Genomic DNA, 15920 nt, shown 5'->3' on the forward strand with positions numbered 1-15920 from the left:
TTCCCCAAGAATTAACTTCACCATCTTCACCATGCAGGGTTTGGTGACTGTTTCTCCAATCGTGTAAGATTTTTTTTGTTTGGCAATTTCCAATGCAACTTCATATGATGCTTGCACTGCTGCTGTGCTCTGTTGCTGAAAACTTCCTGCAGGATCAAGTCTCTGACGTCTGAGACCATTTTCATGGTGTCGAAAGAACTCCAAATCCTTTTTAGTATCTTCTTAATGCTTTGTCTCTAAGTGACATTTCAGTTTTGAAGGTTTCATAGATTCAGCACTGAAAACGACATTGCACAAAATGCATTGTGGCTTCTCCGTGCCATTGCTGGTCAAGGTGGTAAAGACAAATTTTAGATAGTCTTCTGAATATTTACATTTTTTCTCCATGGGTACAGATTTAGCACGGATTGATGATGACCTACTGGCGCTCTAGATTTTAGAAAGTGCAAGCAGTAGTTAACCCATGCTCGACAGCGAGTGGCTAGTTTCTATCATGGCGGCAACTAAAGGTGGTTGACTACTGGTGAACTAAGTTCGCGCCAATTTGCATTAGATGGCTCATCGTAGACATTATTGAATTACATCATTGCAAAGAAGGCAGCGTCAGCAAAACATACAAGATGATCTTCAACTGCGTTAAGAAAGCAACCTTTCTTAACGCAGTTCTTAACACTGATTAAAAATGAATTTTGCATCATAGTGGATATTTTTTCAGTTTACTATTTGTAACATAGAATTTTATTCTAATGATAACACTACATTTGTATACTTTATTTTTAGGGAGTGAATGAAGGTCTGCCGGCACAAATTTGAAAAAATATTAAAGGCCCGCCATAGCAAATAATTAAAATAATATAAAATGTTTAATATGTATGAATATGGCAGGCTTTTAACATTTCTTAAGTATCTGCTGCGGTGGACTTTAAGTCACTTCCTTTCATTTATCAAAAATCAGTGTTACAACCATTAGTAGAATACTGCAGTGTAGCCATATGCCATATTGAAATAAGTGTTGAAAACCTTCATGGTGAAATTTCCTATAAAAAAATAATTGCAACTAAAAATAATTGCTGTGTTATTTTAAGCCCTGGTTTCCAACCTGGGGGTCGCGACCCACAGGTTGGAAACCAGGGCTCTAGAAAGTCTCTTCTGTCAACAAACAGACACATAGACAGAAAGCAACAGGAACTTAGTCAATCATGTAAATCATTTCTTAAAAAATCAAAACAGGTTTTTTTGGTTAACTATACGAACAAAAAAATATTAAGCAGCTGGCAATTAATTCCTGCTCCGATCAAGAAACACTGTATATAGATCAAATAGAATATTCTAAACATTTCTTAAAATACAGAAGAGGATTGAACTGCTATTACAAATTTATAGCACTCTCTGTAGGGATAAGCTGAAAGGAGGGGGGGGGGGCGGCTATGGAATCAAAATCGAGTCTAAAACCCTTCCCAGGCCCCAACAACATATAAGCTGAAAATTGTTGTCAACCAAACTTTTCTTTTCCAATAAATGCATCATCATCTAAAATCTACAGAGTATCCCAAAAAGGCCTGGACAACTTCATAAATTCATTATAAAAAATAAAAACAAGTTTTTTTAAATACAATTTACAGCCGTCGATAGAACAAGTTTTTTTTACCATATTATAAGTTATTATAGGTGGTGCTTGTGTCACACGAGAGTAGTCTAAATGAAAATGGAGTCTCCTCAACAGAAGGTTCAATATGTCACATGGTTCATCACAATGAAATCTAAGGTTAAACTCAAAGAAATTATGGAACAAAGTAGGGAAAACAACCGTCTCATACCAGCATTTGTGAGTGGCATCAAAATTTTATGGAAAAAATGAGAAATGTCAATCACAAAAATGGATATGAACATCCTAGAACAATTATCAAATATGTGAAACAAGTGCAGGGAACATTTGCTAGGAGCTCTTCTAAATCAATCATAAATGCCTCCAGGGAGTTTCAGGTACCAGCTAAATATAGTCTTGCATAAAGCACTATGAGTAAACTTATACTCATAGTTGTACTCATAGTGCTTTATAGCACTGTAATTCAGATTCATAAGTGACAGTGCTATAAAGCACTATGAGTACAACTTATAGTGCTATAAAGCACTATGAGTACAACTTATAGTGCTATAAAGCACTGAGTACAACTTATAGTACTATAAAGTACTATGAGTACAACTTATAGTACTATAAAGTACTATGAGTACAACTTATAGTACTATAAAGTACTATGAGTACAACTTATAGTACTATAAAGTACTATGAGTACAAAAGTGAAAGTTTATCTTCAGGTTTCAAGGCGTACATGAGGCCTTGAAAGGTATAGATAAACCAAAGTGGATATTTATTGTTGAATTTGCATTAAATAGGCTTCACTATATGGGCAGTGACAAAAATTTTCTTACGCAGGTTGTGTTTAATCAACAAGTCCATATCTCACTTTTTTAAGAATGGTGAATAAGCATAATGTTCGAATATGGATCTTGGAAAATCCCGCATATTGTACAAGAATTGGAATGGTGCAGCAAAAAAGTGAACATTTTGTGTGGACTTCTCTTCCTGATCATGTAATTTGCCCTTTCTTTTTATATGAACAGACCGAATAGAAACAGTTACTTGAGCCTGCCCACAGCTGTGTTTCTCTGGGACTATATGAAAGATGTTGCGTACACAACATTGGAACTGCAAATGAGAATCAAAGCCATTGTAGAGACTACTAATCCCAGCACATTGGCATGTACTTGGATTGAGATCGAGTATCAACTAGACATTGTTCGTGTTATAAAAGGGTGTCATGTGGAAATTTATTAATACAGTAAAAAAAAAAAAAAAAAAAACTTTTTTGAATTGTTGTATCAATGGCTGTAAATTGTTTTTTAATATGTTTCTCTGTTTGTAATGAACTGATGAAGATGACCAGTCTTTTTGGGATACTCTGTACTTTCATTTTTATATAGGTATACACAAGTAGATAAAATGACAGATATATTTTTGGGGGAAAAAAAACACATTTTAATAAAATTTAATATGGCTCAAAAACCTCTCTAAAACATCCAAATATCAAATTCAATGGAAATCCAACCAAAGAGGTCAAATTGTTAAATTCAGACAGATACAAAGGGTGAAGACACCCTGTTTAGATGCTTTAAGCATTTGTGAATATACCTTAAAAAAAAAAAAAAATGCCGAATTTAAACTGGCTAAATTTTAATATAGCATTAGCATTAGTAGAGGCATATGATGCAAGAAAGCAAGCTTATTCAGCATCAGCCAAAAAAAAAAAAAAAAAACCCTTCCCATTTCACCCCTCCGTTCGTTCGAAATACCTGTCCAGTTGAGCCTTAAATTTGTTTAGGCTATCAACTTCAACAACAAGTGATGGAAGTCGGTTCCATCAACCAACCACCCACCCGCTGGCCAAAGGCAAATTTCCGCACATCTATCCGACATCCGTCCTTCCTCAATTTGAATTTATGCCCTCTGAGGTGATTATTCTGAGAAAGATGAAGAATCCCATTGGCATTGAGCATGCTCAAACCATTCAAAGCCTTATACACCTCTATCAGATCACCTCGCCGGTGCCTAGTCTCCAGACTCTGTAATTTGCAAAACTTAAGCCTTTCTTCGTAAGAGCAACCCTTTGTTCCATTTACTAATCTTGTTGCCCTTCTCTGTACCCGTTCCAGCAGCATATAATTTAGGGTGGCTCAAGAAATCTTTATAAAAGATCAAAATATAAACTCTCATCAAATGGACATACATGGTGCCTACAACATGCACCTATGCATTTAGAAATGTGCCTAAAAATTGGAGTTTTGAGTCCAATACATCTTGCTTATTTCTGTTTACAAATTAAGCAGAAATAAGTAAGGATCTGTATAAGAAAGAAGTAAAAGATTATGCAAATCAAAACATACAAAAACTTTTGGACACAATTAATTTTTGTAAAAGGATAAAATAAAATTTACCTCAATATGATACGTAGAACACTTCCATATGATACTCTCCAGAAATTAAAATGAATAAAAGATTAACAAAATGATTACAGTAAAAAATCAATTGAAAACAATTCAAAAATTAATTAATAATTCAAAAAACAATTTAAAAATTAAATAAATTTAATTTAATTAATTAAAAGTTTAACATAAATTTTGATAAACATTATTTTTTAATTTATGATTTTGACCCCCCCCCCACCACCCAAGTTTTTGTTTTTCAAAAAATCTGTTTGAAAAAATTGTTTTTCAAAAAAATTGTTTTTGAATTTTTGAATTGTTTTCAACTGATTTTTTATTATAATCATTTTGCGTTAATTTTTTATTCATTTTCATTTCTGGAGTGTATCATATGGAAGTGTTCTAAGTATAATCATATCATATTGAGGTTAACTTCTCTTATTCTACGAATATTGATATCAACGTAGAACGTATTGAGCATCATAGATCTGTTATATACTATCAGAAGGACATTATTAATGGAATAAGGTGTTCAGAAAAACAAATGCAATTGGAAAAATGGTTTTCTATAGAAACTATTTAAAATTTAAGTCTGTTATTCAGTTATACCAATGATCAAGAGAGAGAGGGTCAGGCAATAATTAATGACTGAATACTGCAATAAATAAAAAGCAAAATAAAAAATAATAATAAAAATATATTCTTATTTTCATAACTAGTCACTCAAAAAATAACTGCCCACTAATCTATCTTCAATGAAATTATGTACTTACCAACTTTAATATATCCTTTTTTCACAAATCTATTAAGTAATTTTGTAAGTATATAGCCAATCACTCTGGAATTGTAATATGTAATATAAATTACCCAACTCATTGCTAAAAATAGAGCACATAGAAGCCAAGCAAAGTTGGAGTCTAGGGGCAAATTCTCCAAGGGAGAAGTTGTATTCCATGGTACAGTTGGAATTCGACTTGTTGCAGCTACTCCTGATGCTGTACTTAAGGCTTCAAACCTAGATTTTAAAGCATTAGTTTGTTACATTATTTATGCACATAGACAAAAAAAAAAAAAAAAAATAGAAATTTCATAAAAAATTATTTGAACACACTGAAAGAACAAGTAAGTTAATGCATGCAGTGCATCATAATTCAAGTGTTGGCAAATATTAATAATTCATGATTAATAAAAAGCAAAAAGAGCAAAATCAACAACTTTTATGCACACTGAGAGCATTTTGTTTCTGCATATTCACCCATTGTCCATTCACTACAACTACACCAACCCAAACAATATCCAATATTTCAGCTACAATACATTATGTATGGACAGCCTGTGTAAAATGTATGAAAAAAATAAATAATAATTACTGGATTTCTGTTGGTCCAATTTTAACGAAATTTGGGAAGGCACAACAAATCATTATAAAAGAGCAAAGTATAAAACTTAATGAAAATTCATCCAATAGGAGTCGAGTGATTACATGCAGATGGAGGGAAAATGAAATAATTCTGAGATTTTTTTGGTCCAATGTTTATAAAATTTGGACTGGCTTGACAAGTCTTTCTAAAAGGCCCAAATTAAAAATCCCATGAAAATCCATTCACTGAAAGCAGAATTATTACATGAAGATGGAAAAATAATAATAAGAAAGAAAAAAATAAATAATAACTGCCAGATTTATATTGGTCTGATTTTAATGAAACTTGGAATGGCTGGACAAATCTTTTTAAAAGGGCCCAAATATAAACACCTCACGGGGGCATGAGCCCCATCCTGCAACCTGAGAAATTTGGCCACAGAACAAAAACAACCAATAACACTATCCTGACCCTGACAGGAAGCATCCCTAGACTTTGGTTGGTAGCAGGAATCAAACCTAAGCCATTTTTACTCACTGTAAGAAAACAGTCACAGGCCTGCCACAAGAGCATCTAGTTCAGTGAGCATTTGAAATTACTATTATTATGATATGCTGTTTGCAAATAGGATATCACAGGACTAGTAATTCATTAAATCTGACCATATACATACCCATTTTTACTTTCAGTTTGCTTGTGCTCAACTTTATTAGCATTTTATGGAGTAACTTCATCGATGATAATTTTCTAGAGTAACTTCATGGATTAAATTCAGTCAAAATTTTGACTGAAGTTAATACACAACTAGGAAGAAGCCTTTGCTGTTTTTCTTTGCCAACTGACAAAGTAAAACAGCAAAGGCTTCTTCCTAGTTATGTAAACAGTAAAAGGAAGGGATTGAATCAAATTGGTCCACTCAATATTAATGGTTTAACTTTTGATGATCCTGCTCAGGTTGATGACAAACTGAATGAATTTTGCATCTACATTCACATATGAGGAATTCCTTAGGGAAGGGGTTACCAGAAGTTAATAAACACAACAGGGAGCTAAATGATTTTGTAATAGCTGAGAGGAAAGTAGAAAGTTGAAGTTAAACATAAGAAAGGCACCTAGGGTCGATGGGTTGTTGTTCTTTAAGGGTTTTAAGACACACAAGGGCATCAAAGGCCAAGATGTGTCTTTCCATGTTTTATTTTAATGAAAATCAATTCTTTCGGATTTGTTTGTCAAATTGAATTTGCCAAATAAAATTGAACAGTTCATCTAGATTTGCGAAGTTGTATAATATCTGTTGAAGAGTAAATGGATTCCGATTATTGCATAGACTCTGGAAGGAAAGGAATCTGGAATGCAAGCAATCTAATAAGATGTTTTCACTGTAAGCTGAACTTGGCATTGAAAACAGAGGGGGATTTTCATTAGCTAATAGATGATAATGCGTGAGATGAGTGTGGCCAATTCGTAGTCTGGCAAGTATTACTTCTTCTCTGCACCTTTTTCTAATGCTTGATCTCTGCACCTTTTTCTAATGCTTGATTTCCATATCGATTTTATTTCCCACAGTTTATTATTGGTTTGACTTCTCCATATCTGGGCCCATTCGTCTTCATTACTTCTAATAATAATTGGTCTGAAATCAGTGTATGGTACTATCATTATTTTGTTTGGCCGTTCTGTAGCTGACTTTGCTGCATTATCTGCTTTTTCATTGCCTTCTTTCCAGAGTGTCCTGGAATCCAGCAAAGAGTTATTACAGAATGTTTTTGACAGAGTTTAATTAGAAAGCTAATTTCTTGTAGGATGGGATTACATGAATGATGTTTACCCTGTATGGCTGAGATAGCACAGAGCGAATCAGAATATATTAGGACAGAAATTGATGATTGCTGACATATTTCACTTAATGCAAGCTGGATGGCATATAATTCTGCAGAAAGTATGCTGTACTCAAGTGGCAGAGATTTTGAAACTACATGTGAAGGGAAAACAACTGCTGCACCTAACATGTGAGTGCGATTTAGAGGCCATCTGTATAGATTGAGTTTTCCAGTGTGTTCTAAAGTATGATTGGCATGTAGCTGTTGGATGTTAAATGATGGAATGGTGTTTTTTGACCACTGAGTGAAGTATAGATCAGTGTCTATATCAACTTTATCCCATGGAGGTAAAGGCATTTGCACATTCTTTAATTTTGTTAAGATCAATTTTCCACTTCTCTGTTATTTCTTTAAGACATATCCCAGCAGGCTTGGGTTCATTGGGTTTGGATTCATAGAGTGTTGTCCAAAGAGGTTGGTTGAGGTGGATGGGATCTATGCAATTACACTAAGGGAGACAGCAAAAGAAGTAATCAAACCCTTAGCCATAATTATGAGATCATCCTTGGATTCGGAGGAGGTCCCCATGAACTGGAAATTCCAATTCACAGAAGGGGTCAAAAGGTGATAGGAAGTACAGGTCAATGTTGAAACGTCATGAGTTAGGATTAAATTTGAAAGTGTGTGCAATTCTGCCCAGACAAAATAGGAGAGAGAGTATAGGATGAGAGCAGTGTCAATATATTCAGCCCTGGAGAGACTGTGCAAGGCTCATGGGGTAGAATTTTTCACAGCATGGTCTGTGCTTGTTAACAGCAGAGCCTGCATCTACAGGGATGGGATACGCTTAAATAGAAAGGGTGCAAGAATACTTCCTGATGCTATCAAGGCAGCGTTAGGTGGGTCAGAAACTGTTAGCATTAGGGGTTTCACAGACTAAGAGATCAATGGTAGCCACAGACAAAGGTGAAAGTGATTCTTGCACTGCTTCTATTGGAATGAGAAGTAGCCTCTGGAAAGCAAGGTGCTATGGATTATTTCAAGGACTGCTGGAAGTCATATGTAACAAGTGTGAAAAAGACTATTTAAGCATGGGTAATGCATCTCCATCATTTCTACTACTCAGGTAATGTGCATGCATCGTTTTATTATATCTCATATTGTGAATACCTTCACAATGAGTTGCCTAGGTATTGCACTACTTCGAATAAGTAATGCTTCTCTGGCAGAGAAGACTACCGTTACTTATTCTCAGATGGGCACCACCACCCAGACGGCACCGTTTCAAAGCTGGTTGACTTCATCAGTGGGTGGGCAGGTACCCTGTTGCAATAGTGACAACCAAGTTAGGAAGTAAAAAAAGTAAAGTGCAGCCATTACAACCCACTGCAGGATGGAAGCCTCCTCAACAATTCATGCTGAGGGAAATGGACCATAATCTGCCACGCTGGTCCAGTGCGGGTTGGCAGATCGACCGTATTCAGCAGTCAGGGGCTTGAACCCCGGTCTACTCAAAGAGCGTGTGCTACTGCACTCCCGCTCCTGCCCACTCGGCTATGAAGTATAACTCCACAATATGAGAGATGCTTGATGGTATATATGATTTAATCTAAATATATTTCTTGATGAAATGTTAAAGAGTATGAAAAAGGCTGTTTAAGCATGAGTAATGCATCTCCATCATTTCTACAACCCAGGTAGTATGCATGAATCGTTTAATTATATCTCATATTGTGAACACCCACAATGAGTTGCCTAGGTATTGGGAAACTCGTTGTAGGTATTCACAATATGATTGTGAATTGCCTAGGTATTGGGCACTACTTCGAATAAGTAATGCTTCTCTGGTAAAGAAGATTACTGTTATTCAAATAGGCACCACCACCCAGACGGCACTGTTTCGAAGCTGGTTGGCTTCATCATTGGTGGGTGGGAAGGTACCCTATTGCAATAGTGAAAACCCAGTTATGAAGTATAAATCAAACAATATGAGAGATGCTCGATGGTGTGCATGATTTAAATTAAAAATATATTTCTTGATGAAATGTCAAAGAGTATGAAAAAGGCTGTTTTTAAGCATGAGATATAATAAAACAATGCATGCATACTACCTGGGTAGTAGAAATAATGGAGATGCATTACCCCTACTTAAACAGTCTTTTTCATACTCTTTGACATTTCATCAAGAAATATATTTAAATGGAATAAGTAAATACATGGGCTGCATTACGGTGACTAAGAGTAAGAGCAGGTGCCTGTATACTTGCATATACTAAAATGATAGAAGTATAGTAAATAAATTTGATGAATTTGAGGTGCTGGTCAAAGCGTCAAAGGCAGATATTGCTGGGATATCAGAGACAGGGTGTCACACATATATAAGGAATGCAGAATTGGAATTTGGGGAGTACAATGTGTAGAGAATGACTACACCAACTAACACAACGACTGTTAGTTAAGAAACAAAATCTAAAGAAGTGCATCTAGTTGACATGGGTGGACAGTGCAATGTTCTGTCAGTGTGGTGTGACATAAGCACTGGTAAAGCAAAATTGAGGGTAGGAGCTTGTCATAGGCCTAATGACTCTGATGAGTATAACGAACAACTGTACAGAGAAATAAAGTGGACCAGTAAATCATATTGTCTTATAATGGGGGATTTCAGCATTAGCATTAGTAGAGGCATATGATGCAAGAAAGCAAGCTTATTCAGCATCAGCCAAAAAAAAAAAAAAAACCCTCTCCCATTTCACCCCTCCGTTCATTCCAAATACCTGTCCAGTTGAGCTTTAAATTTGTTTAGGCTATCAACTTCTACAACAAGTGATGGAAGTCGGTTCCACCAACCAACCACCCGCTGGCCAAAGGCAAATTTCCGCACATCTATCCGACATCCGTCCTTCCTCAATTTGAATTTATGCCCTCTGAGGTGATTATTCTGAGCAAGATGAAGAATCCCATTGGCATTGAGCATGCTCAAACCATTCAAAGCCTTATACACCTCTATCAGATCACCTCGCCGGTGCCTAGTCTCCAGACTCTGTAATTTGCAAAACTTAAGCCTTTCTTCGTAAGAGCAACCCTTTGTTCCATTCACTAATCTTGTTGCCCTTCTCTGTACCCGTTTCAGCAGTTCTACATCCTTCTTGAAATGAGGCCTCCAGACCTGTATACAGTACTCAAGATGTGGCCTAACCATTGCCTTATACAAGGGAATAATCACCTCCTTATCCCTGCTAGAAACATTCCTGTATATCATTGACAACACACCATGAGCTACTCTTGCAGCTCGTCTGCACTGCTCAGAGAACTTCATATCTGCCTGCACAATTACCCCCAGGTCCTTTTCATTCTCCACCACTGTCAGTGTAGTACCGCAGAGTTGATACGTTGCTCTGGGGTTACTGTTTCCCATATGTAGTACTTTACATTTGTCAATGTTAAACTTCATTTGCCACCTCTCAGCCCATCTGTTCAACCTTTCCAGATCCTGTTGCAGCAGCATAGCGTCAGTAGTGTCCTTAACCTTTGTATCATCTGCAAACTTGGACATTAAACTTGATATACCATCATCAATATCATTCATAAACACCGAAAACAACAACGGACCCAACACTGAACCTTGAGGAACTCCACTAATAACATTAGTCCACGTTGAGCAGTGTCCATTGATTACCACTCTCTGTCTTCTGCCACTCAACCAACCCCTTATCCATAGCAGCAATTTGCCTCCAATGCCACACTGCTCCAATTTGTGCAGCAGTCTTCCATGTGCAACAGTATCAAAAGCCTTTCTAAGATCCAAATATATAATATCAAAGTTATTCCCTGCATCCAGTTCTTTTGTGACTACATCATAGTATCCAATCAAATTGGTCAGGCAAGACCTGCCCTTAACAAAACCATGCTGCGTCTGAGCTATAACTGAATTCTTGTCTAGATGATCCTGCAGTGCTTCTTTAACCAGTGCCTCCATTAATTTACCTGGAACAGAAGTTAAACTAACAGGTCTATAATTACTTGTGTCAGCCTTTGATCCTCCTTTGTGAATTGGGGTTACATTTGCACATCTCCAGTCTATGGGTACCTCCCCTGAGTCCAAAGAAGCTCTCATAATTATGGCTAGGGGTCTGCATACTTCCTTTGCTGCCTCCTTTAATATAACTGGATAGATCCCATCCACCCCAGGTGCCTTTTTTATGTTTATCCTCAACAATCTCTCCTCCACTTTCCTCTCGGTTATTACAAAATCATCCAGCTCGCTGCCAATGTTTACTTTACCTACATCATTCTCCTTCCTGAATAACTCCTCATGCGTGAATGTAGATGCAAAATACTCGTTTAGATTGTTAGCCACCTGAGCAGGATCCTCAACTGTTGAACCATCAATATCCAGTGGACCAATCTGATTCATCCCTTTCCTTCTCGAGTTCAAATATGTAAAGAACTCTTTTCTATTTTTCTTTGCATCCTTTGCCAAGGATTTTTCGTAGTCTGCCTTTGCCTGCCTAATCTCCTTTGTGACTTGGTTACAGACCAACTTATATCTATCATAGGCTTCCATGTCACCCATTAATTTGTACGTATCCCATGCATTTTTCTTCTCTGCCACATGTCTCATTAATTCATCTGACAACCATTTAGGCCTAAACCTTGAACAATATTTCTTAGTTGGTATGTAAAGCCTGGTAGCCTCCAAGATTAGTTCCTTGAATGCTTCCCATTTTGAGTTTGCTGTTGGTAATATCATCAGTTGGTCCCACTGTATAGAATTTAAATACTGTCTCAGACCATCATAGTCGCCTTTACGAAAACAAAAACCCTTCCCTTTACCTCTGATGGTAGTTACCTCCTTGAGTAAATCCCACTTCAACACACTGTGATCACTGCCACCTAGTGGTTCATTTATCTGCAGATTCTTAATGCATGAAGAATCACTACTGATAATCAGATCAAGAGTATTGCTCCCTCTTGTTGCCTCACGAACATGCTGATGTAGAAAACAATCATCCAATAAATCCACAAAAGCCTTGCTAGTGTGCGAGTGACCAATCCACAAATTCCAGTCAATATCTGGGAAATTAAAATCCCCCATTATAAGACTCTCTGATTTACTGGCCCACTCTATTTCCCTGTACAATATCTTATTATACTCATCAGAGTCATTAGGCCTATAGCACACTCCTACTCTCAATTTTGATTTCCCTATGCTTATGTCACACCAGACTGACTCGACACTGCCCTGTCCATCGATGTCGACTGGCTTCACTTCCTTGGACTTTATGTGTTTCTTAATTAATAGCATAACCCCTCCTCCCCTCCTGTCCTGTCTATCCTTTCTATACACATTGTATTCCCCAAATTCCAGTTCCGCATTACTTATATCTGTGTGACACCACGTCTCTGATAACCCAATAATATCTGCCTTTGATGTTTTGAGCAATACCTCAAATTCATCAAATTTATTTACCAAACTCCTAGCATTGGTGTACACGCAGGTATACATGCACCTGTTTCTATTCTTAGCTACCCTAACACAACCCATGTGTTTACTTGTACCGCAATGACTACCAGCAGTCTCTGAAATATCCTGCATCTTGTTTTCCAGGCTTCTGCTCATTTCAATAGAAGCAGTGCAAGAATCACTTCCACCTCTGCCAGTGGCTACTTTTAATCTATTAGTCCTTGTATCCCCCCCCCCAACTAGCAGTTTTCCGACCCACCTAACACTGCCTCGACAGCATCAGCAAAAATTCTTGCACCCTTTCTATTTAAGTGTATCCCATCCCTGTAGAAGCAATCTCTCCTGTTAACAAGTACAGTCCAGGCTGAAAAAAAATTCTACCCCTTGAGCCTTGCACAATCCCTCCAGGGCCGAATTGATCGACAAGGCTCTCATCATATACTCCCTCCTATCGTGTCTGGGCAGAATTGCAGACACTTTCAAGTTCAACCCTAATTCACGGCTTTTTTTCAACAGTGACCTGTACTTGCTAAGTAATTCCGCCGGTCTCCTACTCTTAATATCATTAGTGCCAACGTGTACAACTATATCACCTTTTGTGCCCTTAAAAGATGATATCCGCTCTACAACGTCATCAACCTTTGCCCCTGGCAGACATACCCTGGTCCTATTCCACCTATCCTTTTTACAAAGCATGTTCCCCGTTTCCCTGACAATAGAGTCACCAACAACTACTAGTTCCTGTGGGACCAGCGCATTCTGCCTAGGGGGCTGCCTCTGTGTTGCCTGATGACCAAGTGCAAGCTCTGGCGTTGATGTGGGCAGCTGAGAGCTTGATGGGCCCCTCAATTTATTTCCTTCGAGGGCATCCACCCTGTCCTTCAAGCTCTCATAAAGGCCCATAACAACGCTGAGTTGTCGCCTGATTTCCTTGCACTCTTTACATCGTGCACACACAAAGACATCCCCCTTGGCAGTATCATGTCCCGTACCCGACTGCTCCGCAAACATCAAGCAAACAGTGCATTTTAAAAGACTGTGATTCAGAGGGCAACTGCCCCCCTCAGTTCTCCCCTGAACCACAGCACTCCCATTAGCTTGAGCCTTTTGCTTTGCTGCTCTGGTCAGAGTCATGATTCCGATTTAATTCAATAAAATTCAAAACAAAAATTAAATCCTTGAGTTATATCCCAAAACAGTTATGTTATATATATATTTTTTTTCGGTATCTAGTGTTTTCTACGAGTTCCCTTTATACAACTTCCGTATCATGTGTACCACTATAGTTATGTATTAATTATTTGTTATGATTAAGTCGTTATATATATATATAGAGTTAAAAATACAATTTAATTGACAATAAAGTTTATCAAGATTAATAGATTTACTGATTAATTGACAATATTATATTATGCACTATACTACACTAAGCTTATGCTATCGAGTAAAAAGGCCGGGAATTCACGAACGGTATTTCTATGGACTCGTAAGTATTGATTAGCTTTCAAATCTCGCTATCTCAATTTAGAATAAACTAAGGATCCTAACTAGGTCTATAATCTACTTATAGAAGATAATTTGATTTAACAATTGGTTAATAAATCGACTAAATTTGGTTAAAAAAAAAAAAGACCTCTCGTTCAATTTGTGACACGTGGATTTGATACCGTTACCGATACTAAGTAATATCTACAAAATCTCTGTCTAAGTTAAACTTTAAACTAAGTATCGTAACTAGGAATATAAAGTTACTCTAGAAAATAAGTTAATATGACAATTTAAACTAATAAAGCAGAAAATAAATCAAGAAAAACTTCTCTGTTTCAAGAGCTTTAAGGAGCAACGTCCGCACAGGCTAACCTCGCACCCAGACTCAGATATAGACTGAAAATTGTGGGGTTGGTCACTTGCACACTAGCAAGGCTTTTGTGGGTTTGTTGCATAACTGTTTTCTACAGCAGAATATTCAAGAGGCAACCAGAGGGAGTAATACTCTTGATTGATTATTGCAGTGACTATTTATGCATTAAGAATCTGCAGATAAAGGAACCACTTGGTGACAGTTATCACAGTGTACTGATGTGGAATTTACTCAAAGATGTAACTACCATCAGGGGAAATGGGAAAGTTTATGCTTTCATAAAGGTGACTACAGTGGTGTCAGAGAATTTTAAAACTCTATACAGTGGCACCAACTAATGATGTTACCAACAGAAAATTCTAAATGGGAAGCATTCAAGGAATTAATCTTGAAAGTTACTAGGCTTTTCGGCAAAGGTAAAGAAAGCCAACACGAGAATGACGAGAAACGTCGGATAACTTAAGCGGAAAATTAGTTTCCCCGTTACGGCACTCTAGCGCTGCTCACTCGGTAAATAGACAGTAGGTGTTATCGGTCTGGAGCAAAGTCGAGAACGATAAATTGATTGACAGGTAGACGTGGCAAACAATGTGCTGATTGGTGCGCAAACACAACACACGATAACATCACATTATCATTTTAGTAGCACTAATGGTAACTTGCCCCAATGAACGCTTTCCATAATGGTGAAAAAAAGGTCAGGTTACCTCCACTTGAATCCCATGGGGGCTTGAAGCCCTCCGGAAGTGGAGGGGGTAACCTAACCTTTTTTTCTTTAGAATCGTATGGACTAGCACATAAATTGTTTATTAACAAAATATTACTTTTTATTACGGTACTTTTATTTTTAAAGACACTCGTGCAGATACACACGTATCATAACGTCAATCAACACCTCAACAGCTATTCACTATAGAATCTTTCTTTTCTTATATTATTTCCTAACCTAACATTTAAAGTTAGGTCACTAAATATAAGGAAACAGTTTCTATTATTTCCTAACCTACCATTTAAGGTCAGGTTATGAAATATAATGAAAAATAAACCTTTTCCTTTTTTCATAACCAAACCTAAATCAACAGTATAGTAAAAACACTCATGAACTCCAAAAATCTGCTTTTAATAATGAGAAAAATATATAATGAAGAACATAAAAATGAACAGAACGAAACTTTTATTAATTTAGTTTTCATCAAAAAATCAACCTGTAACATTTTATTTTCCTTACAAATTTCTTCCATCTTTAAAAGATTCATCGCTACTATTACCATTTACCATTCATTACAAAATTATTATGCACCATTCTTTAATCATAAATCCACATTATAATGCCAACCAATGACTACACAGTAGCTTGTCCTCTGTCGCGCCCACCACCAATCATTTCATCGTATGCCAAGCCTACCTGTCAATCAATATATATTTCTCGATTT

General features: G+C 36.9%; 1 protein-coding gene across 1 annotated transcript in view; it reads right to left on the reverse strand.

Moving 5' to 3' along the window:
* Positions 1-15920, reverse strand: part of tweek (transmembrane protein KIAA1109 homolog tweek) — an 806203-nt gene that overhangs the window by 773195 nt on the left and 17088 nt on the right. The window contains 1 exon segment of the mRNA XM_090388226.1: positions 4755-4996. Within this exon segment, the coding sequence (XP_090244352.1) occupies positions 4755-4996 (242 nt within the window).

Source organism: Mastigoproctus giganteus, chromosome 2, assembly GCF_048544385.1.
Source record: "Mastigoproctus giganteus isolate SK-2022 chromosome 2, ASM4854438v1, whole genome shotgun sequence".
Taxonomy (NCBI): Eukaryota; Metazoa; Arthropoda; class Arachnida; order Uropygi; family Thelyphonidae; genus Mastigoproctus; species Mastigoproctus giganteus.